The sequence below is a fragment of the Dendrobates tinctorius genome, unplaced genomic scaffold (genome assembly GCF_039654945.1).
Source record: "Dendrobates tinctorius isolate UK_male_01 unplaced genomic scaffold, ASM3965494v1 ptg000073l, whole genome shotgun sequence".
Classification (NCBI taxonomy): domain Eukaryota; kingdom Metazoa; phylum Chordata; class Amphibia; order Anura; family Dendrobatidae; genus Dendrobates; species Dendrobates tinctorius.
Window position 1 is genome coordinate 29,109,647 of NW_027361741.1, and position 27,883 is coordinate 29,137,529.

Consider the following 27,883-nt stretch of genomic DNA (forward strand, 5'->3'; position numbering starts at 1 on the left):
AAGTTTCAAGATGAACAGCTGCAACAAGCTCAGAATAGTTTTTGCATTTCTTTCACTTGGTTTTGCCACAATTATGCGATCCTCCATAGTTTTGTCACAAATTCAGTTTCAACAACTTTTTTTTACTTTTCTTATGGCATTCAGGAAAAGAAGGAACAGATCCCAGGGAGAGAGACGGAAGAGACTTCACACTTGCATTATTCATCTGGGAGCACTTTGTGTTACTTACGTTTTTAGGCATTGGATGTAAACAGGTTGTACACAGTTTTGCAATCTGCATGTATGAATAATATATCTGGATTGCATAATATTATGGAAAGAAGGTCTTCGCTCATTGATGATTTCCTCATAAAATGGTGTAGAAGTATGCAAGACCTCGCAAAAGGTAATTACTGACATGCTATACATTACAGTTGTGCACAAACCATTTTAAGGCGAAAGATTCAGGGTTGGAAATACCATATGTGCAACCTGTGTATAGCTGCAGATGGGCACTGGAGGCCTGGGGTCCAAAAAAAAAAAAATAATGATTCCACTTTCTTCTCTCCAATAAGGATCTAGTTTGTGGGGAAAATCAAAAATACATTTTTTTGTTCGTGTACAAGGGCCCCGTGTTCCACACAAGTGCTCAGCCATGATATCACAAGTATATTCCCATCAGTTGTGCTGATATGACATCATTCATTGAGTTTTAGGCTGGTAGGCTATTGTGACATCTCAAGACAATCAGACAATGTTCAGCATATACATTATTGTACAATATTACAAAAAAGATCTGGAAAAAATGTCTGAAAGGGCAAACACTTGGTAAATGAGATTTAAAGGGGTATGTCCCATCTCCAAGATGTAGTAATAATATTAGTAAATACCTCAAATTAGAATTGCAGTATAGTTTTTTCTAATTCGCTATATCTTTCTTCATCTGCAGGCATTGCAGGACCTTAGGTATCCATGATTACGACCACTTATACAGTGCGTTAGCGAGTTGCTAATGGTCATAACCATGGGATACCCAAGGTCCTGCAATGCCTGCAAATGAGGAAAGACATCTCATAGATCTCATTTATATGTATAAATACATGTGTGGTCAATACAAAAGGACTAGAACATGACATTCCTTCCAAAGTCCATACAAAGGACCATTGGCCTCATTACGGATGAAGGAAAGGAGATTCCTACAGCTAAATAGAAAAGGATTCTTTTTAGGTAGATTGTGGAATGCCCGATCACAAGAGGTAGCACTGTCAGACACTAGAACAGGTTTTAAAAAAAGGCTGGATGATTTCCTCAGTACACAACATTGTGGGTTACACATAATTTAGTGGCAATATGTATAATTGGTAGACAAAGGTTGAACTTGATTGACCTACATAAGGTCTTTTTTCAACCCATGTAATATCACAAATGTGTTTCCATCAGTTTAGCCGAATAACATCACAAGTGTATTTGTGTCAGGCAACTACTGTTACTTCTTAACTGGCATTAATCTGGTTAAATTCAGAGACATCTCAATCTGTTTCTGTCAGGTAAACTCAGGGGTGGACATACTATATACACCACCAATTTTTGAAATTAAGGGATCTATGTACTGTTCTTACACCTCTGTCCTCTGTTGTACGTGTCAGCTTCTGGACCTATTTGACGAAAATGCTAAAAAGCAATGGTTAAAGGGAACCTTATAGGTAACAAATGCTGCCCCAACCGTGGGCAGCATGTTTCAGCAACTGGCTGTACGAACACAACCATGTATGTTTGACATGTCGTGGACCAAGCCGCATTATAGACTAAACTTACAGGTGGATAAGGGGGAAGCTTCTCCTGGCCCGCTGACAGGGATTGGCAACCCTCTGCACGTGTGGAGAGGTGGCTATGCTGTGCTGCTGGAGTGTCAATGCATGGGAAAGGGATTAGAATAAGGATTGCGATTTATTCTCAATGCGTTTCATAGCACAATTAACTTCATCAGGAGAACAACTTGTGTTCCTCCTGATAAAGAAGTAGTTAGTTGTACTTTAAAAGTTGAGAATAAACAGCAATACTTATTTTAAACCCTTTCTGGACATTCCCATGCATTGAAACACCAGCAGCACCGCATAGCCGCCTCACCACACCATTTTTTATTTCAACGTTTGATCTGCCATCCAGTGGAGCACCAGCAGCTGAACCTATTAATTCTGAACCATTCCGAGTTGTTCTTTCTCACAACTTCATCACGTGAGCAGATACTGCAGCACAATAGGCCAATTGTCTGGACAACACCCTATTTTGCTTTGTTTTGTCTTTTTTTTTTGCCTATAACCAAAATGTAAAGGTTAGGCTCTTTTCACATCACTTCTGAGTCTTCCACCGGACTTCTACAAGGGAACATTCCCAGAGGTATACCGGTGATGGAAAGCTTCAATATATATGCATACTTCACCGAATGGTTCCAATATAAAAAAGTAAACACATATGGACACAAAACCATAAGCAAAAAAAGTTAATAAAAAGTTTTCTTTTTTTTTTTGCAGTGGACCACTGTGGAGACTCGAAATGTAACCATTTTAAAGCCAAGTCCTAGTTACATCAGAAGTAATAAAGTAAACCCCGGCACTCAAATGAGGACAAAGGAATAAATGCATAAGTGAATTTATTGACACACTGCAAAGGGAACCTAACCAGAGCACCAACGTTTCGGCATAAAGCCTTTCTCAAGGTAGTTGCCTGAAGAGGTGTGAAAAAATAACAAAAATAGTGAGTGCATTTATGTACACGTGATACATAGAATGAATACATACACAAATAATACAAATAATACAAATATGCATAGAAAATGTACTGCGGACGGAAAGTACATTACTGGTTAGAGCAGGAAAACACGGGTCTCACAGGACAACCGAGTATTTTCAAATGGAGGTAAGGTTCCATACATTTCGCAGAGTGTGCTTCTTAGTCACATGAGGAAAAAAAATTCAACATAAGTGGACAAATATGTACCAAAAAAGAGGCAACATTGGTCAAGGCACAAATAATGCAACAGCCAAAGATAGTATCCGTATGGGGAAGGGAAAAAAAGGGAAAAGAGAAAAGAAAAAAGAAAAGCAGAAAGAAGGAAAGAGAAAGAAAGGAGAAGAGAAAAGAAGGATCGAAAGAGAGAAAAAAGAGAAAAAGGAGAGGAACGATATACACACACACATATATGCACCGAAGCGTATACGAATAAATGTGAACCCAGAGGGACAAGAAATAAAAAATAAAACGGCATATAGAAAATCGAAATCCATCAAAGCAAGCATAAGGCTATGTGCACACGTAGCGATTTTTAAGCGTTTTTGCCGCGATTTTCGGCGCGAAAACGCTTAAAAATCGTGTACAGAACGCCCCCCATGCATTCCTATTGCATTCCGCACATGCTGTGCTAATGCTGCGCTTTTTTCCGAGGCGGAATCGCATCGCGGAAAAAATCGCGTTTTTTTTCCGCGCGATTTCCTGGGAAGGAGTGCGGTTTTTAGTGAGCGTTTTAAAACGCTACGTGTGCCCACAGCCTTAAAGCCACCAGTAATGCAGTCCCATATACAAGATAAAAGAACAATAGGGCATGAGGTATAAATCAACGGGGGCATCGTATTCCCTATTGAGGCCTAATGGCTCTAGGGTTTGGAGGGTATGGATCCAAAATGCCTCGCGTTCCCTGAGGATATTAATGCGATTCCCGCCGCGGCGGGGTTGGGAGATCTGTTCGATCACTTGAAATCTGAGTTGTGGGATGGAGTGGCCAGCAGTATGAAAGTGAGACGGAATAGGTAAGGTAGTCAATTTACAACGGATAGTGGATTTGTGCTTGTTGATGCGGTCACGGATATGCTGAGTGGTCTCTCCAACATACCCGAGGCCGCACGGACATTTGATCAGGTAAATAACATAATTCGATTCACAGGTGAAATATCCAGGGATTGGGAACTTCTTCCCAGTACGTGGATGTGTAATAAATTCGCCTTTAGTCATATGTGAGCATTGGAGACAACGTAAGCAGGGGAAGGTACCCTTGCGTTGGCATAGGAAGAAGGTCTGTCTAGCCAATGGCTTAGAGGGGCCAATGTCGGCCCTGACAAGGGAGTCCCTAAGATTCTGTGGACGTTTGTGACAGATCAGGGGCCGAGAGGCAAATTCAGGGATGGAGGTATATGCTTGATGGAGTAATGGCCAGTGTTTGAAAATGACGCCGTTGATGAGAGGGCTAAGTGGGTGGTAGGTGCTCACAAAAGGAATACTCTTGCGGCTCAGGTGATGTTATATCACTAACCTCCTTCTCCGACATCAACAACGCCACCGACAATATCTCGTTTACCCTCCATCATAGTGACCACTCTATTAATTTCCTCGATACCACTGTAATTGTCAATCCTGATCACACCCTCTCGACGGATCTGTACACAAAACCGACAGACAGAAATAGTCTTCTCTTATACTCTAGCTGTCATCCGCGACATATTAAGAGATCCCTACCTCACTCCCAGCACTGCCGCGTCAATCGGATCGTTTCAGATCCTTCCATCAGAGATGCACGACACATCGACATGAACAATAAATTTTTAGCAAGGGGCTACCCGTCATATGTAAAACCCTCGCCCCTTACCCCAACTTCTGACCTACAGAGCCGCAAGAGTATTCCTTTTGTGAGCACCTACCACCCATTTAGCCCTCTCATCAACGGCGTCATTTTCAAACACTGGCCATTACGCCATCAAGCATATACCGCCATCCCTGAATTTGCCTCTCGGCCCCTGATCTGTCACAAACGTCCACAGAATCTTAGGGATTCCCTTGTCAGGGCCGACATTGGCCCCTCTAAGCCATTGGCTAGACAGACCTTCTTCCTATGCCAGCGCAAGGGTACCTTCCCCTGCTTACGTTGTCTCCAATGCTCACATATGACTAAAGGCGAATTTATTACACATCCACGTACTGGGAAGAAGTTCCCAATCCCTGGATATTTCACCTGTGAATCGAATTATGTTATTTACCTGATCAAATGTCCGTGCGGCCTCGGGTATGTTGGAGAGACCACTCAGCATATCCGTGACCGCATCAACAAGCACAAATCCACTATCTGTTGTAAATTGACTACCTTACCTATTCCGTCTCACTTTCATACTGCTGGCCACTCCATCCAACAACTCAGATTTCAAGTGATCGAACAGATCTCCCAACCCCGCCGCGGCGGGAATCGCATCAATACCCTCAGGGAACGCGAGACATTTTGGATCCATACCCTCCAAACCCTAGAGCCATTAGGGCTAAATAGGGAATACGATGCCCCGCGTTGATTTATACCTCATGCCCTATTGTTCTTTTATCTTGTATATGGGACTGCATTACTGGTGGCTTTTATGCTTGCTTTGATGGATTTCGATTTTCTATATGCTGTTTTATTTTTTATGTCTTGTCCCTCTGGGTTCACATTTATTTGTGTACGCTTCGGTGCATATTCGGCACGGTGGCTCAGTGGTTAGCGCTGCAGCCTTGCAGCGCTGGGGTCCTGGGTTCGAATCCCACCAAGGACAACATCTGCAAGGAGTTTGTATGTTCTCCCCGTGTTTGCGTGGGTTTCCTCCGGGCACTCCGGTTTCCTCCCACATTCTAAAGACATACTAATAGGGAATTTAGATTGTGAGCCCCATCGGGGACAGTGATAATGATGTGTGCAAACTGTAAAGCGCTGCGGAATATGTTAGCGCTATATAAAAATAAAGATTTATTTATTCATTTATATATGTGTGTATATATATATGTGTGTATATATATATATGTGTGTATATATACACACCCACCCACCCATGTGTTTTCTCTCTTTCTTGTTATGTTCCTTTTCTTTTCATAATATTTCTCTTTTTTTCTTTCTAGATCTCACACAACTGATCCCCACTTTTCCCATACCCTTCCAGCGATACACCCCTGTTCACCCCCTGCAACAGGTAATATGGCCGCCCCACTCCCATTTTGCGCACCATAGACATGCGCACATAGTCTGTCCCATTGCACTCCGCCGCGCGGTCTCATGACTGAGCGCGTCACGGACATGCGCACACTGTCCCCCCCATGTGCGTGCCCTACTGCGCGCTACCGGACAGGACGCCGTCTCCTTCACACTGCCGGCCCCTTTATAATGGCGCCGTCCATCCGGTCTATACCACGCCGCCGCAGCCGTTCCCACCGCCACTTGTGCCTGTCCCGGACCTCTACTGCAGGTACCTCTGGTCCTGATCTCTCACTCCTCTCTTGTTTTGCTCTGTTTTACCATACTCGCTTACTTTTCAGGCGTCCATCCACCATCCACTCACTTAGCATAGTGACCTGATCACTCCTCCACCCACGGTACGTGTCCTGCCCTCCTGAGGCTGCTATCTGTGCCTACTTGCTGTGTTTCCCCCCCTTCTCTTCGGTGCATTCTTGCTGTCAACTGTGCCTACTCGCTGTGTTCCTCTCTTCCCTCTTGTTATGCTTTCTCTCACTCTTTTCTCTCCCTCTGTCATTCTATCTCCCTTCTTTTTCATTTCTCTTTTCTCCTTTCCCCCTTTTTCCTTTTCTATTTTCTTTTTCTGTTTTCCCTTTTCCTCTTTCTTCTACTTTATTTCTCTTTCCTTTTTTTCCTTTCCCCCCTCCCCCTTTTTTCCCCCCTCTTATCTTTTTCCCAGCTCCCATTTTCTTTTCTTTCCCTTTTTTCTTCCTTCTCTCTTCCCCCTGCTTTTTTCTCCTCTTTCTTCCCCCTCCCTTTCGTTCCTCTTTTCTCTTCTCTCTTCCCCTCCTTCTCCTTTCCTGTTCCACTCTTCGTCTCTTCTCCTTTTTTCCGTATCTTTTTCCTTCTGTTTTCTTTTCCTTTTTCCTTTTCTCGCTCTCTCTCTCTCCCCTTTTTTTCCTTTTCTTTTTTCTTCCCCCCTCTTTCTTTTCCTTTTTCTCCTTCCTTTCTTCTTCTTTTTCTCTTTTTTCTCTTTCGCTCCTTCTTTTCTCTTCTTCTCCTTTCTTTCTCTTTCCTTCTTTCTGCTTTTCTTTTTTCCTTTTTTTTCCCCTTCCCCATACGGATACTATCTTTGGCTGTTGCATTATTTGTGCCTTGACCAATGTTGCCTCTTTTTTGGTACATATTTGTCCACTTATGTTGAATTTTTTTTCCCCATGTGACTAAGAAGCACACTCTGCGAAATGTATGGAACCTTACCTCCATTTGAAAATACTCGGTTGTCCTGTGAGACCCGTGTTTTCCTGCTCTAACCAGTAATGTACTTTCCGTCCGCAGTACATTTTCTATGCATATTTGTATTATTTGTGTATGTATTCATTCTATGTATCACGTGTACATAAATGCACTCACTATTTTTGTTATTTTTTCACACCTCTTCAGGCAACTACCTTGAGAAAGGCTTTATGCCGAAACGTTGGTGCTCTGGTTAGGTTCCCTTTGCAGTGTGTCAATAAATTCACTTATGCATTTAATCCGTTGTCCTCATTTGAGTGCCGGGGTTTACTTTATTACTTGTATATAGTTTTTTACCCCCAGAGCACCCTCAACGGGTGGTAGAGCCTGGAATTTCTATACTCTAGTTACATCAGAAACTTTACAGTGGCATGTAAATGTTTGGGCACTATTGGTCAAAATTACTGTTATTGTGAACAGATAAGCAAGTTGAAGATTAAACGATCTCTAAAAGGCCTAAAGTTAAAGATGACACATTTCCTTTGCATTTTAGGCAAAAAAAAAAACCCCAATAACAATATATCATCATTTTTTACATTTTTAAAAATTACCAAAAAGGAAAACGGGCTGATGCCAAAGTTTGGGCACCCTTAGAGATTTGTGTACTTAGATTAGGTCTGAAACCTTGGTCAATGCTAATTAGCCCGTTAGTGTTATGGCTTGTTCACTTTTATTGTTAGAAAAGACCAGGTGATGCAAATTTCTAACCTTGTGCCAAAAAAACAGCATCCAACTGTTCTTCTAAGCAACTGCCTAGCCCTCAGTGTTAAAATGGTGGAGGCCCACAAAGTAGGAGAAGGCTATAATAAGATAGCAAAGCGTTTTCAAGTTGCCTTTTCCTCCGTTCGAAATGTAATTAAGAAATGGAAGTGAACAGGAACAGCGGAGGTCGAGAAGGTCTGGAAGACCAAGCAAAATTTCAGTGAGAGCTGCTCGAAGAATGGCTAGAAAGGCAAATCAGAACCCCACCTCCCCCGCTTGATTGCAAAAGACCTTCTAAAAGATTTAGCAGACTCTGTAGTAGCAGAGACACTTGGACAAATATGACCTTCATGGAAAAGTCAGAAGAAGAAAACCTCTCCTGTGTCCTCATTATAAATTTTTGCTTCAGAAGTATGCAAAAGAACATTTAAACAAGCCTGATGCATTTTGGAAACAAGTCATGTGGACCGATGAGGTAAAAGTAGAACTCTTTGCCCACAATGATCAAACGCATGTCTGGAGAAAAAAAGGCACAGAATTTCAGTAAAAGAACATCTTGCCAACCATTAAGCATGGGGGTGGATCATTTATGCTTTGGGATTGTGTTGCAGCCAAGGCACAGGAAACATATCATTGGTAGATGGAAGAATGGATTAAATTAAATTTTAACAAATTCTTGATGAAAACATAAAACCATCTGTAAACAAGCTGAAGTTTAAAAGAGAGTGGCTTCTTCAAATGGATAATGATCCTAACCACCCGTCCAAAATCCACAATAGACTACCTAAAAAGGTACAAGCTGAAGGTTCTGCAATGGTCTTCACAGTCCCCATATATGATCATCACTGAAATTCCGTGGCTACGCCTCAAAATAGAAGTGCATGCAAGACGACCCAGGATTCTCAGAGAACTGGAAGACTTTTCCAAGGAAGAATGGGTGAAAATCCCTCAAACATGAATTGAAAGACTCTTGGCTGGCTACAAAAAGCATTTACAAGCGGTGATGATTGCAAAAGGAGGTGAGACTATGTACTAACCATGCAGGGTGCCCAAACTTTTGCACTGGCCTATTTTCTTTTTTGTATTATTTTTTCAATGTAAAAGACTAAAAAAAAATGTTTTGTCTAAAAGTACAAAGGAAATGTGTCCTCTAACTTTAGGCCTTTGAGAGATCATTTCATGTTCAACTTGCTTACGGTTCACAATAAAGGTAAACGAGGAGCCCAAACTTTTAAGTGCCACTGTATACTGATTGAGTAAAAAAGTGTAACATCTACAAATTGATAGGTTATTGGGCACCGTGTCCCCTTTTCTCTGTCGCATGGCTTTTCACTCTTCTCTGCGAGGCAGGGTTTGGCCATGAAGGTCTTTAGGCCTATTTTGGTTGTAGTGACTGGAGTCAGTTTCAGTGACGGCAAGAAGGATGCAACAGTGGGCAGAGACCTGTCAACTCTTTGGAACTATAAAAAAGCTTTCATATTAAATTCTCTGCACATATAACAAGACCTCCAAGTAGATAAACAATGAGTTTACGACCTTATCAGAATTTAGCATCGAATTTGCAATCTTTCTTTTCTTTTTAAATTCTAAAACAAAAAAACAAAATGTTTCTTATTTAAAGTATTGATGAATTTGGATCACCAGGTGAAAAGAACCATGTTTCTTAACTTCACAAATGTCACATTATATGTTAGTATTTTGTAGCATCTAAAATAAATGCGGACTAAACAATTCAGACTAACAGGCGATTCGCAGAACAGGAATTGTGCCCATTCTTCTGCCAGCTGGCACTACGCTGCCATCTTAGCATTTCTGCCAGTAGACTTTCTTTGAAATGCACCTGTTTGGCTCTGGATGTTTTGGAAATTCAGACTTGTGTAGCTGACCTTGCCGATAAAAATCTCTTACCAAAATTGCAAATATGAATTAGGACCTGGACATGTTAACCCCACTGATTGCTCTTAAACTTTGGGAAATCATGAATTTATTTTAAAGGCAAATTAGACATTTTCCTTCAAACTTATTAATAGTGCTGAACCATTAAAAGTGTCAAAATTTTATGCAAATCTGGAATCCTAAAATACTGCAGACTCTCTCGTAACTTTTTTTTTTTCCAGTTAAAAGAATGAGAATGAAGCAGCCAATTCTTCGGAACATTATAAAAGAATGAAATGCACATGATGTAACCCCAAAGGGACAGGCTTTTGTGCTCATCCTTTACCCTGCAAAAGAGAATTATAGGAATCTCATATTTAGGGCACGGATGACTCACAATGTAAAAGCTAATTTAATACATGTTACAATTGGACGTAACTGGAGCATACAATGCTGAGTGCGTTGGTGCCAAATTAAGGGTGTAAATTTACAGAGCAGAAAAGTAAATTAAAGGGAATCTATCAAAAACCTTCCCTGAACTACTGGAATATGTGGCTAGATAAAGACACAGATTCCACACGTGTGTTTATTAGCTTTTAGCTCACATTCATTCCCATCTCTGCAATAAACGGTTACACGGCTTGCATCTAGGAGTCCATTGTGCCGATTGGATACACTTGGAGTCCGGGATATGCAATTTGCATACAGAGCACGGAGCGTCTGCGAGCTTACTGCAGAGTGATAGATCAATAAAATATATATACAATTAATGTATTTTCCTCTAACCACACATTGTAGCATTATAAGGGAAGATTTCAAATTGACAGATTCTGTTTAAAGGAAAACTCCTGTTCTCTTAAAGTGACACTGCGTTCCCTGTACGGTAATCAGCGACTATACTCACCTTGCTAATCTTTCCCCATCAATTATAGGAAAATTACCATAAAGCAGATAAAAGTAGCTACTTACTGATAACGGTGTTTCTCAGAGCCCATGACAGCACCACGGAGAGAGGGGATCCACCCTTTAGGGACAGGAAACCTACAGATAAAAGGGCGGTATCTCTCCCTTGCATCAGTTGGTTTACAGAGCATCGGAGGACCTCCAGGTTAGTGACAACAAAAAATATATATACATTATAGTATTGCTTACTGTGCCTATACAAAAAAAAAAAAAAAAAAAAAAAAGCAAGCTACGTACATTAAAATGTGCTCACCACACGTGTGATGGGAGGGAGTAAGCGGGTGCTGTCATGGGTTCTGAGAAACACAGTTATCAGTAAGTAACTATGTTTTTATCAATCCCCCATGACAGCACCACAGAGAGAATTACAGAGATTGGTAGCTTAGGGAGGGACCACGGCCTGAAGGACCCTTCTCCCAAAGGTCAAATCAGATGTGGAGGCTAGATCTAATTGACAGTGTTTAAAGAAGGTTGAAGGTGAGGACCAGGAGTCCGCCTTTCAGATTTGTTCTATCGATACCTCTGACCTCTCTGCCCATGAGGTCACTATGGCCCTTGTGGAATGAGCTTTTAACCCATCTGGAATGTTGTTCTTGGTAGATGAATAGGCAAGGGCTATCGCATCTCTTGTCACCTTCCAGGGTACTCTTGGACGCTTTGAGTCCCTTCCTCGGCCCCTGAAAGCACACAAAGAGATCCTTCCTTCCTACACCTCTGGGTGGACTCCAAGTACTGATCTAGACATCTTTTAACATCTAGAGTGTGAAATTCCTCATTTTTACTATTTCTAGGATTTGGGCAAAAGGAAGGAAGAACTACCTCTTGGGACCTTTAGAAACGAGAAGCTACCTTGGGTAAATAGGCCGGGTCAGGTTTTAGGATAACCATCATCTAGGATCTTTGTGAATGGGGGTCCTGCAGATAGGGCTTGAATATCGCTTACTCTACGGGCTGATGTTAGAGCTACCAGGAGGACGGTCTTTAAGGATAAGATTTTGAGGGGAACTGTGTCTATAGGCTCAAACGGAGGACCTGTTAGAGCGGATGGGAGCAGATTCAGATCGGAGGATGGTAGCTTTTGGCTAACTAGTGGTCTAGATCTTGGTGCAGCTTTAATGAACCATGCTACCCATGGGTTACCTGCAATGTCCTGATTATAGAGTGCATCTAAGGCTGCCACTTGTACCTTTAAAGTACTGACTGCTAGGCCCTTTTTTAGACCCTTTGGTAGAAATTCAAGCACTTTTCTATTTGAGGCCCCATCCTGGATTTTTACTTTGGAGGTGAACAGGAACTTCCTCCAGGTTTTGCCATAAGCCTTAGTAGTAACTGGTTTTTTTGCTTTTCAGTAGTGTAGAAACTAGGTTCTCTAAGAACCCTCTTTCTCTCAGCAGCACCCCTTCAAACTCCATGCTGTTAAATGGAGGTTCTCTGCTTGAGCATGTAACACCGGTCCTTGTGACAGAAGGTCCGGGATATCTGTTAGCACCCAAGGGTCGGTGATAGCCAGGAGAACCAAATTCTTAAGGAGGCTATTAGTATCATCCTTGTTTTGTCTTCTCTGACTTTCCGTATGACTGCCGGAATAAGGACGATCAGGGGAAAGGCACATGTCAGATTCTGAGTCCATGGGAGCATAAAGGCATCTAGTGCTCGAGGATTCCCCCTGGGGTTCAGAGAACAGAATGCCTCTACTTTCTTGTTTTTGTTATCGACAAATAACTATTACCGGGGGTCCCCCCACATCCTCGTAATTTGATTAAAGATGAACTGATTTAAAACCCACACGCCTTGCCTTAGTTGAGTTCGACTCAGAAACCTTTTGATTTTCTACCCCCCCCGAATGTGTAGTGCAGAGAGGGATAGAAGGTTTTCCTCCTCTAGGCTGAGGAATCTGAAGGAAGAGTCCATTAGCGTTCAGGATCTGGTGCCCCCTGATGGTTTATATAAGCTACTGCTATCTGGTTGTCAGAGAATATGCGGACAAGATGCCCCCCGTAGGTAGGGTAGAAAAGTCGAAAGAGCTTGACCCACAGCCCACAGTTCCTTCTGGTTTGAGGAAGCCCCTAATTCCCGACTCTCCCATTTTCCCTGTGCAACTCGGCTGTTCATGTGAGCTCCCCATCCCATGGGGCTTGCGTCGGTAGTAATTATATGGGATACCGTTGTTACTCAGGGAATCCCTTTGGATAGGTTGTGGGAATTCTTCCACCAAAGTAGGGAATGAATAGGGGAGGAACTTAAGAGTTACGTGACCCTCTAGGTGACCTCTTACCACCGACTAATTTTCCAATATGTCCCACTGGAGATCTCTTGTGTGTAGCTGTGCCCACTGGACTGCTGGTAGACATGTGTAAAGTGAGCCTAGTAGTGACATTACCTTCCTTAATGTCATGGAGGGATTTCATAAGGCCTATGTTACTATGTGCATAATGTTCTCTTTTTTGCGTACTGGGAGACGGCACTCTTGTTTTTGAGAGTCCAGTGTTAGCCCTAGAAACTCATGAATTTTGCTGGCTTCCAACCTTGACTTCTTTAAGTTTAGAAGCCACCCTAGTTTTATTAGGGTGCTCATTACTCGGTCCTTCTGTTCTCTGCAGTTTTGGGCTGAAATCGCTTGCTATCAGAAAATCATCCAGGTATGGGATGATTAAGATATCTTGCTCCCTCAGATGAGCCAACATTTCCGCTACCAATTTTGTGAATACATGGGGGGCTATTGATATTCAGAATGGGAGGGTCCTGTACTGGAACTCTTTTACCTCCCCGTCTATGAAGACTGCCAGTCTGAGGAATTTCCGGAATTCCTTGAGGATAGGTACGTGATGACATGCATCGCTGAGATCCAAGACAGTTATGAAGCAGTTCGGGAATAGTATTTTGATGGTGGATCTTATCGATTCCATTTTGAATCTTTGGTTCCAGACATATCTGTTCAATTTCTGCAAGTTTATTATTGTCCGGTATATGCTGTCTGGTTTGGACACCAGAAACAGTGGGGAGTAAAATTCCCTCCATTTCGTCAGGTGGAACATTCTGCAGGACTGCTTTCTTTACTAGGTTTAGGACTACGCTTTCTAAAGCCTTTTGTTCCTTTGCCGAAGATCTTAGGGGAGTTACTATGTAGATTTTTCTGCTTTATTTTTTTTTTTGGGGGGGAGGGGAGAAAAATCTATCCTGAAGCCCGATCTGATTTAAGATCCTAGACTGTTTAATATTTTTTCCCAGGCCGGGAGGAGAAGGGTTAATTTTCCTCCCACACAATGGGGAGGCTGTCACTTGGAGGAGCTGCCGAAGAGAAATCTTCTATCTTTCCTCCTTCCCTCATCCCATCTGTTTTGTTCCCTTGGGGGTTTCCTACGTATAAAATCTCCTGCTCCGAAAGGACTATTTAAATGATGTTGGTCCTAGGTTCGGGAATCCTTTCTTATCCCCCGAAGTATATCGTCCAAAGTTTCTCCAAACAGGAATTTACCCTCACAGGGAATCTTGCATAATTTAAGCTTGGTTTGAAGATCTCCAGGCCAGCTTTTGAGCCATAGGGTTCTCCTGGCCGCATTTGAGAGGGATGCCGACTTTGATGTTAAGCAGAATCCGCCGAAGATTCTGCTAAGAAGGCTGCTGCTCCTCTTATCAAGGGGATGAACTCTAGGATTTTTTTCCTTGGTGTCCCTTCCCTCAGCTGTTTCTCCAGTTGATCCACCCATACCATTAGGAGGTAAATGTTGCCGCTATGGCCAGCCTAAGATTCCCCTCAGCTGACTCCCAGGCCCCTTTAAGGAAGGTGTCAGCTTTTTTATCTTTGAGTGTACCCATGTCTTCAAAGGGGAGGGCGAACTTTTTTTAGGCTTTAGCCACAGCCACGTCAAGCTTAGGGGCTTTGTCCCAGGATGTGGATGCTTCTTCCTTAAAAGGATATTTCCTTTTGAGGGAAGGCACCGACAAGTTTTTCCTATCTGGTCTTTCCCACTTTTTGGATTAGGGTCTGGACGTCTGGGTTTATTGAATACACTCTGCGTTTCTTCTGTCCTATACCCCCAAACATTATATCCTGGACTGTTTTATCAGGACAGGGGTTGTCATGGTAAGGAGGACCTTTGGCCAGCACATGGCTATCACATGTGAAGGGGGGCTTATCTTAGTTATCCCACCGCTGCCAACAAGGTGATGAAAAACAGCAAACAAGGCTATTGACCTATCAATTTACCGCAGGGGCTTATTGTTGGTATCCCACTGCTCTTAACAATATGTCACGAACTGCAGGAATTTATGTACAGTATCTCCCACTTTCTAGTTCCGCTTTGGAACTTGCAGCTCTCTGGCGCCCCCTTACCCTCTGGTCAGTCAGGGAACTGCACCTAGGATTTTTGGTCGCCGGATGGGTCGCTTCACTGTGGACTGGCTATCAGGCACGCTGCAGAGAGGGAATTATAAATACTCTGGCTGCAGCCAAACAATAGCTTATAAAACCTGTTCCGTCGCTTCCAGCTTACCCACCTAGCCCAGAACACTCTTCGCTGCCACCAGCTCTGATTATTCTATTAATATTTATATTAATAAAGGGGGTCCGAAGCCAACCCAAATTAGTGTAATTAACTTCAGGCACAAATATTCATATCTCTAACAAACTGATTAGATTCTACCTCTATGCTATGGGCAGCCAGAGCACATGTTGAAGACAAAGACATTCCTTTGGGAGGAGGGAGATCACTCTATGGAATCTCACGTTACAGTGTACGTGGAGAGGGCTGAGGGGGGAGGAGGGGGGGGGGTCGCTTGTCTCTGACTGTGGCAGAAAGTTCTGGAAAGTGTGTTAATAAGGGAGATCATATTCACATTATCGTGACAGGGATCTTCTATCCCCATGGTAGATCTCACTTCTTTTACCAGGCTGTCCACTTCATCTAGGGGAAAGCAGTGACGTCCTACCGTTTCTTCACCCCAGGAAGAAGAGGAGGAGTCAGACGTCTGAGTCAACTTCTCCCGAAGTAGAGGGGTCAGATTGGGAGTATGATGTAGCCTCATTTTTAGTTTTATCCCGGAGTAATGGACGTAAAGGCACTCAACTTCTGATCTGATTGCAGATCTTAGTTCAGAGGCAAAAACCAGGGTTTCCTCACACAATATTTGCTGTATGCAGGATTTACAGAGCTTCCTATCCCAGGACTCCGGAAAGGCTCTGTTACAGGAGGGGCATCACCTGTTTTTCATTTTCCCTGACCTCTTCTTTCCCTAGCAAGGGAAGAGAAGGAACCCTATTAAAATGGTGAACTTTCTCAATGGTCACTCACCATTAGATGCGGTCGCAGGTACTGGTTCTGGAGGAGGGATCGGATCTTGAAGAGGAAGATCCAGAGATGGTGACTTGCTCACTGCAGCAGATCTGCTGCGCTGTGTGGAGTGGCTGCTGGAACGGCTACCTCGCCTGTCTTTGTCCTTTGGACTATCCGACTGCTTATGGTGGCGCTGCTGCTGGTTATCGCTGTCTTCCATGTTTGACGGGGACTGCGTGCAGCAAGGATCTCTGCACTTTCCCCATTTTAAATTTGCTGCCCAGTCAAGTCACTTCTGGTCCCGCCCCTCCTCCTGCACCACGTCATCAAGGGAAGCGTCCATTGCGTGTGCGCCCGCCCCGGGACCCGGAAGCACTGCTCTACTTCCAGAGCGGTGGCCATCTTGGTGCACCTAATAGTGCATGCTGTCGGCGTGCGTTTGCCCCCGGGGAACCCGGGAGCCTTTGACTCCTCTCCAGAACGCCAACTGCGCTCCCCCCGCTCACCCTGAAGAACCCGTTGGTGGCGGCTTCAGGCACCGGACCAGCCACAGCAGGCGCCTCCCCGCTACTGGAACCCTTACTGGCCGGCCCTGGATCTTCAGGTCTTCATCCAGACTTCAAGGTACCGCAGTCTGAGGGTTTCCCATCAGGGATAGGAAACCAACTGATGCGAGGGATAGGGACCGCCCTTTTATCTGTAGGTTTCCTGTCCCTGAAGGGCGGATCTCCTCTCTCTCCGTGGTGCTGTCATGGGGGATTGAGAAAAAGCCGGATTACTTAACGGTAATGCTCTTTTAATGAGTCCACGACAGCACCCACTGGAGGTATCGGATCTGCCCCATTTTGAACAGGAAACCCTAAAGAAAGATAAAAGGGGGCAGTCCGCCTTTCCTCCTCAATTTTGTATTTCAGAGTACCAGGAGGACCACCAAGGGTTAGGCAATGTCTTTGTGCTTCTAAATTTTACTTATTCACCTTTAGCAGATACGCTTTTACTATTGATATCTTAGTAGGGAGGGAAGTGAGCGGGTGCTGTTGTGGACTCATTAAAAGAGCATTACCGGTAAGTAATCTGGCTTTTTACCCTTCGCCACGACAGCACCCACAGGAGAGATTCCAGAGACCATCACCTGGGTGGGATCACCGTGACAAGGACAGTCCTGCCAAAGCTTAGGTCCGAAGTAGATGAAAGGTCAAGACTATAGTGATTATAGAAGGTAGAAGGGGTTGACCAAATTGCCGCCTTACATATGGCTTCGATTGGAACGTCTCCCCTCTCGGCCCAGGAGGCTGCCACTGCTCTGGTGGAATGTGCTCTGATGTTCTCCGGAGGATCTTCATTTTTCACGGAGTAGGCTAAGCGAATGGCATCCCTGATCCATCGGGATATGATGCTCTTCGTGACTCCGTATCCCTTTTTAAAGCCCTGAAAAGATATGAACAGAGCCCTACACTGCCTCCAGCTCCTGGACCTCTCAATATATTTTAGGACAGTTCTTCTAACATCCAAGGTGTGGAATTTCTGCTCCTCTGGAGTGGAGGGATCTCCAAAGAAGGTCGGGAGGAGTATTTCTTGAGATCTATGGCGTTTTGCTGATACCTTAGGTAGGTATGAGGGGTTTGGTTTTAATATTAACCTACCCTGGTATATCTGAAAAAAGGGTGGGTCTATGGATAGAGCTTGGATATCACTCGCTCTCCTAGCAGACGTTAGTGCTACTAAGAGGGCCGTCTTGAGTGACAAGCATTTCAGGGATATCGTGTCTATTGGTTCGAAGGGCTCTTCCATAAGGGCGTCTAAGACCAGATTTAAGTCCCATGCAGGGATTGCAGGTATGCGAACCGGTGTCATTCGTTTGCAAGCTGTAACAAATCGAGATATCCACTTATTTCCCGCTATATTGTGGCCGTACAGTGCCCCTAATGCGAACACTTGGACTTTTAGCGTGTTTACCGCCAGGCCCAAGTACTTCCCTTTCTGTAGAAATTCCAAGATAGGAACTATCGGAATTTCTGTAGTATGAGGAGCTGTATGAAACTGCAGGAATTTTTTCCATATTCTTGCATAAATCTGGGTAGTGGACTGCTTCCTGGTTTGTAGGAGCGTAGCAATCAGTGCCTCAGAAAACCCCTTTGATCTTAGTAGCTGCCTTTCAAATTCCACGCCGTCAAGTGTAAGTTGTCCACTTGGGGGTGGAAAAACGGGCCTTGGGAGAGTAGGTTGGGAATCAAAGGGAGAATCCAAGGATCTGACACCGACATGGTTCGTAGCCATGAGAACCACGGTCTCTTAGGCCAGAATGGTGCTATCAAAATTACTCTCGCCTTGTTCTCTCTGATCCTCCGAATGACCTGTGGTAGGAGGATTATTGGAGGGAAGGCATATGCCAGGTTGAATTTCCATGAGGCCTGGAGGGCATCCAGTATGTCTGGATGATCTGACCTGGACAGGGAGGCAAATGCTTTTATCTGTCTGTTCTCTTTCGTGGCAAAGAGGTCCACCTGAAGTTGCCCCCATAGAGCTACTATGTCCTTGAAGATTCGGCGATTGAGGCACCACTCCCCTTGCCGAAGTGGGTGTCAGCTTAAGAAGTCTGCCTCTTGGTTATTCTCTCCCCTGATATGGAGGGCCGAGAGGGACAACAAATAACTTTCGGCTAAGTTTAAGATTCTTCCCACAGAAGACATCAGAGTCTCTGATCGAGTACCTCCCTGTCTGTTTATGTAGGCCACTGTAGTGGTGTTGTTCGATAGGATCCTGATGTTGGAGCTGTGGAGGAAAATGGTGTAGAGCATAATATACCGCCGTCAGTTCTTTTAAATTAAACGAGTAGCCCAGTTCATCTCTATTCCACCTTCCTTAACAAAAGCTATTCCCCATATGGGCTCCCCAGCCGTGGGGGCTTGCGTCAGTGGTCAGGATACAAGATGGTACTATAACCCATGGTACTCCTGTGGACAGATGGTTATCCTCTAGCCACCATTCTAGAGAAGCCAAGACATCTTGTGATAAAGGTTATCTTGCTCTCGAGGATCTGATGCTGCAGTGTGCGGATGTGATAATGGGCCCACTGGACTGCCGGGGCACAGGAAGAGAGCGACCCCAATAGCGACATTGCCCCTCTCAGAGACATACGTGGTCTATTTATGGCTGCCTCCACCTTTCCTTTTGTGAGCGCAATCTTTACCTGAGGGAGTAGACATCTCTGTGTTGTGGAGTCTAAATGGAACCCTAAGAACATCTGAAGGGAATGCGGAACGAGTCTGGACTTCTGGAAGTTGATGATCCAGCCTAGATCCTGCAAAGATGAGATCGCGTCAGCCACACGTCTGGTACACTGGGTGATCGAGTTCCCAATAATTAGGAAGTCATCTAGGTAAGGCACGATTAGAGTGTCTTTCTGACGAAGATAGGCCATCACCTCTGCCATCACTTTGGTGAAGATCCTTGGCGCTGTAGAGAGGCCAAAGGGCATGGCCGCATATTAAAAATGACGGATCTTGCCTTCGAATACTACTGCGACCCTTAGGTACCTTTGGTATCTATTATGAATAGGAAGATGATAGTAAGCATCTTTTAAGTCAATCCCTGCGATCACACAGTTTGGAAAGAGAAGTTTTATGGTGGATCTGATTGATTCCATTTTAAACTTATAATTTTTTATAAACGTATCAAGCTTCCTCAAATTTATGATCGTCCTAAATCTACCATCTGGTTTGGAAATTAAAAATAAAGGAGAGTAGAAACCTCTACCCTCTTGTCCCTCTGGGACTTCTACTAAAACCCCCTTGGATAGTAGGCTCCGAATTTCTACTTTGAGGGCCTTTTGTTGTACTATAGAGTTAAGGCGAGTTATGATAAAGGAATCGTAAGGGATTTGGAGGAATTCTATTTTCATTCCCTCTTTAATTATACTTAGAAATCATGGACTTGAAGTTATTCGCTCCCATTTTGAAGAAAAAAACTTTAGTCTACCTCCTACTGGGGGGACTGATTTTTCAGTCTTTATTTTCCTTTCGGAATGTTGCACCTCTAAACATGCTACCCTTTTGCTTCTCTTCCTTTGCGGGCCATCTAGTTGATCTGTCCGCTTGTCTCCTTCTCCCAAACGGCCGCCTTTTAAAAGGCTCTCCTGTAGGGATAGAAAAATCAGGGAAGGCCTTCTTCCTTTCTTTTGCTTTGGCGAGTATGTCATCTAGGGCGTTCCCAAAGAGAAACTCACCCTCGCACGGGGTTGTGCAAATCTTAGATTTTGATTGCGCGTCCCCCTTCCAGCTCTTCATCCATAGTGCCCTCCTGGTGTTGTTAACAAGACCAGCCGATCTTGCTGCCAGCCGCAGGGTGTCTGCCGATGCATCGGCCATGAAGGCCGCCACCCTTCCAATTAATGGAATAGCGGCCCGTAGTTTTTCCATAGACACCTTCTGCTCGATTTGTTGATCTAATTGGTCCAACCACACGAGCATAGACTTGGCGGTGCATGTGCTGGCTACTGCTGGCTTAAAAATGCCTGTGGTAGACTCCCAAGACCTTTTTAATGGTGACTCCGCTTTACAGTCTAGCGGGTCCACCAATAAGCCTGCGTCCTCTACCGGAATAGTAGACTGCTTCGAGGTAGAGGCTACGACGGCATCAACCTTTGGAACTTTGGTCCATTTTAATAGCTCGTCATCGCTAAATGGGTATTTCCTCTTTGAGGCCGATGGGAGCAAACTTCTTTGATTGTGTTTTTTCCATTCTCTCTTTAATAGGGCCTTAACTGCCGGTATTACTGGAAACGCTCTCCTTTTCTTTTCCGCCAACCCCGTAAACATTATTTCTTGTGCGGTTTGGATGCCCTTTGTCTCCTCACACCCCATAGTGTTCCTCACGGATTTGACTAGGTTATCCACACTATCTAGGGGAAAACATGAACGTCCCTCAATGTCTGATGATGATGACAATGATGTGAGTGAGGAATCAGAGATTATCCCCTGTTCTTCCTCTGACTCTGAGCTGAGGGTCACTTATTTTTTTGCTCCTAGTCTATGAGGGAGTACTGGCACGGGTGATAGCCTGTATCTCCTCCCTATTTATGGCCTGAATGTCCTTTGATGACACTGCCGACCCTTGTCTAGTTTCTCTGGTGCATTGCTTACAGAGCTTTTTGGGGTAGGAGTCAGGGAGAGGCTGAGCGCATTCTTTATGTTTGGATTTCTCTTTTTTCTTCACCTGGAAGGGGGGAGACATGGCGAAAGGAGAGGGGGGGAGGAGGAGAAGACAGCTTAATAGGCAGAGTATATATATTGCACACTCACCCAGTGAAGCCTTTATTACCGGATCAGATGGCTGAGACCCCGTCCTGGGTCTTGACTCTCCTACCTCGCTCCTGCGAGCGGTGTCTGTCCTGGTAGCGCAGTCCCTGGAGGAGCTGCCCCCTGCACAGTCTCCTGCTGGAGCGTGTACTTCCCCTGGAGACTACATGGCTCTTTGCCGCTAACCGGCGGCGCTTGTTTAAATAGCTCTTCCTGTCTCTTTTTTTTTTTTTTTCGGAAGTCGCTCCTCCTCCCCGGGTTCACTCGCGAATGCGCAGTCGCGCTTCTCAGCCATCGTGCCCCGGAAGTTCACCCATTACTTCCGGGGCTTTGGAGCATCCACGCCGGCCGGCTACCGCACCGCCGCCTTTGTGCGAGGCCTGCGGCTCTCTCCACGCTGCAGTCACCACTGCTGCTCTCTCCTTTTCTTTTTTTACCTTCGCGCCACTGGCGCACTTACCGCTGCGGCGGCCCCTGCAAGCTTGGTGCCACCTGGCGTGCTCCTAGGTGAGACCGGGCGGCCCTTCCCGGACCCGGTCATCACCCCCCATCCGTCAGACAAGGGGGGAGCCGTCTAACGGAATCTCCCCCGACGCTGCCTCTGGACCGCAGCCCCTGCCGTTCTCGTGGATACCGCACAGGCGGCGTGCATTTGGCCCGGGTATGTCTTCCTGAAGGATATCCTAAGGTTCCCTGGGAACAGGAAACAAAACTGAGGAGGAAAGGCGGACCGCCCCCTTTTATCTTTCTGTAGGGTTTCCTGTTCCAAATGGGGCGGATGCGATACCTCCAGTGGATGCTGTCGTGGCGAAGGGTAAAAAAGATCATTTTTACATGGGGTCTGGCACGCAGCAAAAAATCACTGCAGTTAAGTTTCCAGAAGCTGCAGTTATTTCAACGGCCGGGAATTAAAATCCATCTCCTCTCTTCACACAGGTACAACTTATGCTTGCTATTATCTGCTGTTTATCATCCTGCAACATTTCTTTTAATGATACAACCTATGCTTGCTGTCATCTGCTGTTTATCATCCTGCAACATTTCTTTTAATGGTGTATAACAGTGCATGCTGAATCTTTGCTAAATTCATTTGCGCATTGTACTCAATACTCACTGCTGTATACCCATGGTTGGGGTCACTAGAGATGTTATGTGGTGCAAGGTGTTACAGCATATAGATGTAGCCAGGCCCAATGCCTTTGATCATCTAGCCTTCCTTGGTGTGCTGGCCAACTGCTAATTTATGCAAAACCTGCTCCCACAATCCCTCTCACCTTCTCTACTCAGTCCTATAAATTTAGTAGAATTCTAAAGGGTGCACGCGTGTGGGGTCTGGCACGTATCCCCCTGCAGCAAAGTATCACTGCAGCTAAGTATCTAGAAGCTGCAGTTATTTCAACAGCAGTTAGTCACGGCAAGAGTCAGGATCCCACATTACGTATCTGTCTCTTTTGGGTATGCCTGCTGAGTAAGCACTTCTTATTATTTGGACTTAGCTTTTCTATTAACCCATATTACTCCTTCACCATGTTCACATATGCCCTTTGCTATCTCCAAACCCCAGCACCCTCTAACCAAATAATCATCTCCCCTTTCCTCCCCACCTGACCTCCTCTGCTGACCTGCTCCTCAACCTCAGATCTCTCCTAATAAAACAAGGCGGCCACTCTCCTTCCACCTGCTCTCCCTCTCTCTGCTTCTCCTCACTGCTGGCAAAATATCTCCCAATCCTGGACCTCCACAGCTCATAACCTCTCATTACTACCCCCTCCTACTGTTCCCTATCTAATATGAACTACTGCAATCTTTCCAACGTAAAACCCGTGTCCTTGACGCTCATCCCCCTGCTCCCCCTCTCTGGAGCTCTCTGGAATGCCTGCTCCATCTGCAATAAGCTTCATGTGATTCATGACCTCTTTCTCTCTTGCAATCTTGCCTTCATCGGGTTCACAGAAACATGGTGGACACCTCCAACACCACCTCCCCTGCTGCGCTGTGTTATGACTGCCTCCACTTCACCCACACTCCTTGCCCCGGCAACAGACATGGTGGAGGAGTGGGTCTTCTCCTTTAAACTAACTGCACCCTCAACACAATCCCACCTCTACCCTCCCTTATCCTCCCCTCTTTTGAAGTCCACTCGGTCCGCATCTACTCTCCCTCCAACCTCCAAGTGGCCATCATATACCGACCTCTGGGCCTGACCTTTATTGACCAATTCTCTACCAGGCTTCTACATTTTCTTTCCACGGACATTCCCACTATCATCATGGGTGACTTCAAAAGCACCACTGATATCCTTCAGTCAACAGCCTTCAAACTACTGTACCTTACTTCATCTTTTGGACTTACTCAGTGGCCCTCCGCAGCCACCCACACAGATGGACATACATTAGACCTGGTCTTCACCCGTCTCTGCTCTCTATCTAACTTCGCCACCTCCCCTCTTCCTCTCCCCGACCACCATCTACTTTCTCATCCCTGTTCTCCTCACTTGTCACCCCTGTCCAGCAACATGTGCACCCCCGCAGAAACCTCGCACACCTAGACACTCACACGCTCTCTGACTCAATTCTACCACTGGCATCCATATCCTCACTCCACTATACAGACAGTGCCACTGCTTTCTACAATGCCACACTCGCATCAGCTATTGACACGGTCGCCCTCACGTTCACGGCAGAGTGCAACGTATCAATAGATAACCCTGCACAATAACATCACTAAAAGGCTCTGGCAAGTGTCCAAGATTGCAGAGCGACATTTGAAGAAAACAAATTCGCAAGATTGACCAAACAAGGCAAGTCTTTATTGTTCAACCACCACAACCCCTTTGTATACCAGACCAATGCCCAAACCTCCCTCTCCAACATTACTAAAGGGGAAGCTTAATTGTCTCCTCTCCAAATCAGAGCTCACCACTGGTACACTAGACTCCATTCCCATCCCACCTCCTCCCCAACCTCTCCACCACACTTTTCACATCCCTAACCCACCTCTTCAACCTTTTAACTTCTGGTACCTTCCCTTCTGCTTTCAAACATGCCACAATCACACCTATCCTTGAAAAGCTAACCCCCGACCCAACCGCTATGGTCCAGCTATCGCCCAATATTGCTGCTCTCATTCTCTTCCAAACTCCTGGAGCAGTACGTCCACGATGAACTTTCCTCCCACCTCTCATCTAACTTGCTTTTTGACAATCTACAATCTGGTTTCCGTCCCCATCATTCCACTGAGACTGCCCTGACCAAATTTACTAACGACCTACTTACAGCCAAAGCTAACAGACAATACTCTATACTTCCTTTCTAGACCTGTCCTCTGCATTCGACACAGTTGACCACTGCCTCCTACTACAGATCCTTGGACACAAACTCAACAGGCTCATAAGAATATATGATGTAGTCAAGTTCAGGTCAAGAGACTCTTGGCCAGTCCGTGCATCGAGGTCCACACTCGGAGTCTGAATTCCACCTTAGAACTAAGCCAGGCTGCAGGGGAGCATGAAATGAATTGTTACATTCTTAATTAGAAGGCACATAACATGCTGTCAGCAGTTTAATTCAAGGAACCTGTCATCAAATTTGCCATTAACACCTCCCTACAAACCATATCTAAAGTAAAAGACCGATTTAGAAGTCCCTTTGCTTTTGGCTCAATGATTTATTTTACTTGTTTGATGGCAGTGTTGTCTCCATCTGTATACAGTGCCATAAGCAGGATAGGGAAGTCACAATGACAATTACTGGAAGAGGCATTCCTACAAGAGAAATATCTGAAGCTTGGAACAGGCTGAAAACCACATATTAAGGGGGTCAGAAAATGAATGAAGAAATAAAAATTGCAGACTTAAAAACTTAAGTCATTACCTTTAATTAAATAGCAAGCCCATACTTAAAAATGTTTTTTTTTTTTCTCATGTCAAAGGTGTCCAATAGCCTTTAAGTGTGCACTAAAACTAGCTCAAGGTTACACTAACAGTGGAGACCATTTTTGTATGATCAGTGACTCATTCACTTTGCTAGTGGGAGGAAATCAATACAGACAGGCTATGTGATGGTATGAAGTGTCACATTAAGGTCTGCAGAGGTCCGCAATGTTTGAGCCGTGCCTCCTTTGTTAGTCTAGAATGCACAAGTATAAACACTGGCATATTGTAGCTTGAAGATAATTTGCTAAAGGCATGAAATAATTAGAAGCGATATCCAGGGAGAGCCGGCGAAATAATACACCGAGCGTGAACATGTTCTAAAACAATGATACTTAATGGCATGAATTAATGGCGTACATTTCCCATTTTACAATTAAGGGATAAAATGAAACAAGGATAAACGGCACATTGTACATTTGGAGGATATAAAAAATAGAATTTAATCAGTGAAGCATACCCAGATAGTCCGAGATTCTCACCCGTGAACCAGTTATGAATTTCATCTTTTGTTGCAATTCCAAGTTTAGCAAGACTCTCCTGGAAAATAAAGCATATTACATTTATTCGGATGTACAGCTAACTACATTAGCTCCAATGAACAAAGGATAGAAACACAGCAAAGTGCAGGTAATAAAATATAGGAGAGACTGATGAAAGAAGTATGGCATTTGCTCATTTCTGACATCCTCTATGCTCTGCAACAGTTGGAAGTTAGACAGCGCTAAAGACAATATACTACTAAAAGGACAGTTATTTTCAGAACATTTGCAAAATAAAATGAACTTTCAAATACTCAAAACTGGTTGCAACACTTACAAAATGCAATTTACCAGACATCTCCTCCAAAATAAAATCTCTGTTCATGCATTCCCTATTTCTGTTAGTATGCATAGGAGATCAATTGCTCTTCGTGTAATCAAAGACTGAACATTTCAGAAGCAACGAAGAACTGGCTCCATTGACCCAGTCGCCATACATACACTGGTTGACTTTTTCACTGTTCATCCCTTCTTCTTGACACCCCCCCAGCCCAACTCTCAGATGGGTACCTCGCCCCCCGCCCATCTCTCAGCTGGGTGCCTCACCCCCCACCCATATCTTAGCTGGGTACCTCGCCCCCCGCCCATCTCAGCTGGATGCCTCACCCCCACCTATATCTTAGCTGGGTACCTAGCCCCCCTCCCATCTCAGCTGGATGCCTCACCCATCTCAGCTGGATGCCTCACCTCCTGCCCATCTCAGCCTGATGCCTCACCCCCCGCCCATCTCTCAGCTGGAAGCCTCACCCCCCGCCCATATCTTACCTGGGTACCTCACCCCCCGCCCATCTCTGAGCTGGATGCCTCACCCCCCACCCATCTCTCAGCTGGATGCCTCACCTCCTGCCCATCTCAGCCTGATGACTCACCCCCCGCCCATCTCTCAGCTGGATGCCTCACCCCCCGCCCATCTCTCAGCTATGCAGAACCTTTGCAGCTTAATTCAAAAGAGACAAAACTGTCCTGGTAATGTCCAGGAGTGAGTACAGTTACATTAAAGATATCACCTGGAAGGAAATAGTATTTTTTTTAAGGGGAATGTGTTATCAGAAAACGACCAACTGCTTAAGGTAGGCTTTGTGTTAAAGGTATAAATATTATATATTTCTTTTACATATATTCTTTATTACAACTATTGTTATTATTGTTATAATTCATTTTCAAACTGGCCACTATGGCTCTTTCAGACTACGGTAAGCTCCTACTTCTTTTCCCGATAAGTTACATGTACATTAGCTGCTGTACAGACTTGGACTCTAATGCATTAAAGAATTTAATGAGAGTGTGCAAACATCACTGAAGGCAGCGACATCGCCTATTGTGAATGGTGGATCCTGTGCCACCAGTTGGCAGTCAGTGTGATCTTACTTCTGATGGTCAGGAACCTGCTGTAAACAGTTTATGAAACAGTAGGAAATAAGTCTAATATAGCTCCAGGGGACAGTATGAAAATTACAGGATTACCAATTTTGTTTTTAATAAAGATTGGGATGATTTTTTTTTTTTTTTTTACAAAACATAATACACAAAAGCCTTAATATGATCAAGCCAAATTTTACAATTCTGACCAGTGTCCTTTACATGGTAATAACTCTGGAACGCTTCAACTTATCCCACTGATTCTGAGATTGTTTTCTCGTGACATATTGTACTCCATGATAGTGGTAAAATTTATTCGATGTGACTTGCGTTCATTTATGGAAAAACGGAAAATTTGGCAAAAGCTTTGAAAAATTTTGCAACTTTCAATCTTTTAATTTTTGTGCCTTTAAATCAGAGAATTCAATATACAGTATGTCGCACAAAATAGTTCATAAATAATATTTCCCATGTCTACTTTATATCAGTTACATTTTGAATTTTCTTTTTAAGAAGTTAGAAGGATTAAAAGTTGACCAGCAATTTCTCAATTTCCCAACAAAATTTACAAAACCATTTTTTTTTTTTTTTTATAGGGACCACATCACGTGAAGGGACTTTGAGGGGCCTATATGACACAAAATATCCGAAAGTCACACAATTCTAAAAACTGCACCTCTCTCAAGGTGTTGAACACATTCAAGAAGTTT

At 44.4% G+C, this 27,883-nt stretch overlaps 1 protein-coding gene across 3 annotated transcripts in view; it reads right to left on the reverse strand.

The window, feature by feature from the left end:
* The window catches only part of PRODH (proline dehydrogenase 1), a 211,723-nt gene that overhangs the window by 72,683 nt on the left and 111,157 nt on the right, over positions 1 to 27,883 (reverse strand). For all 3 annotated transcript variants that reach the window (XM_073582710.1, XM_073582711.1, XM_073582712.1), the window contains exon 7: positions 25,733 to 25,812. In XM_073582710.1, coding sequence (XP_073438811.1) covers positions 25,733 to 25,812 — 80 coding nt within the window. The remainder of the gene's footprint in view (positions 1 to 25,732; positions 25,813 to 27,883) is intronic.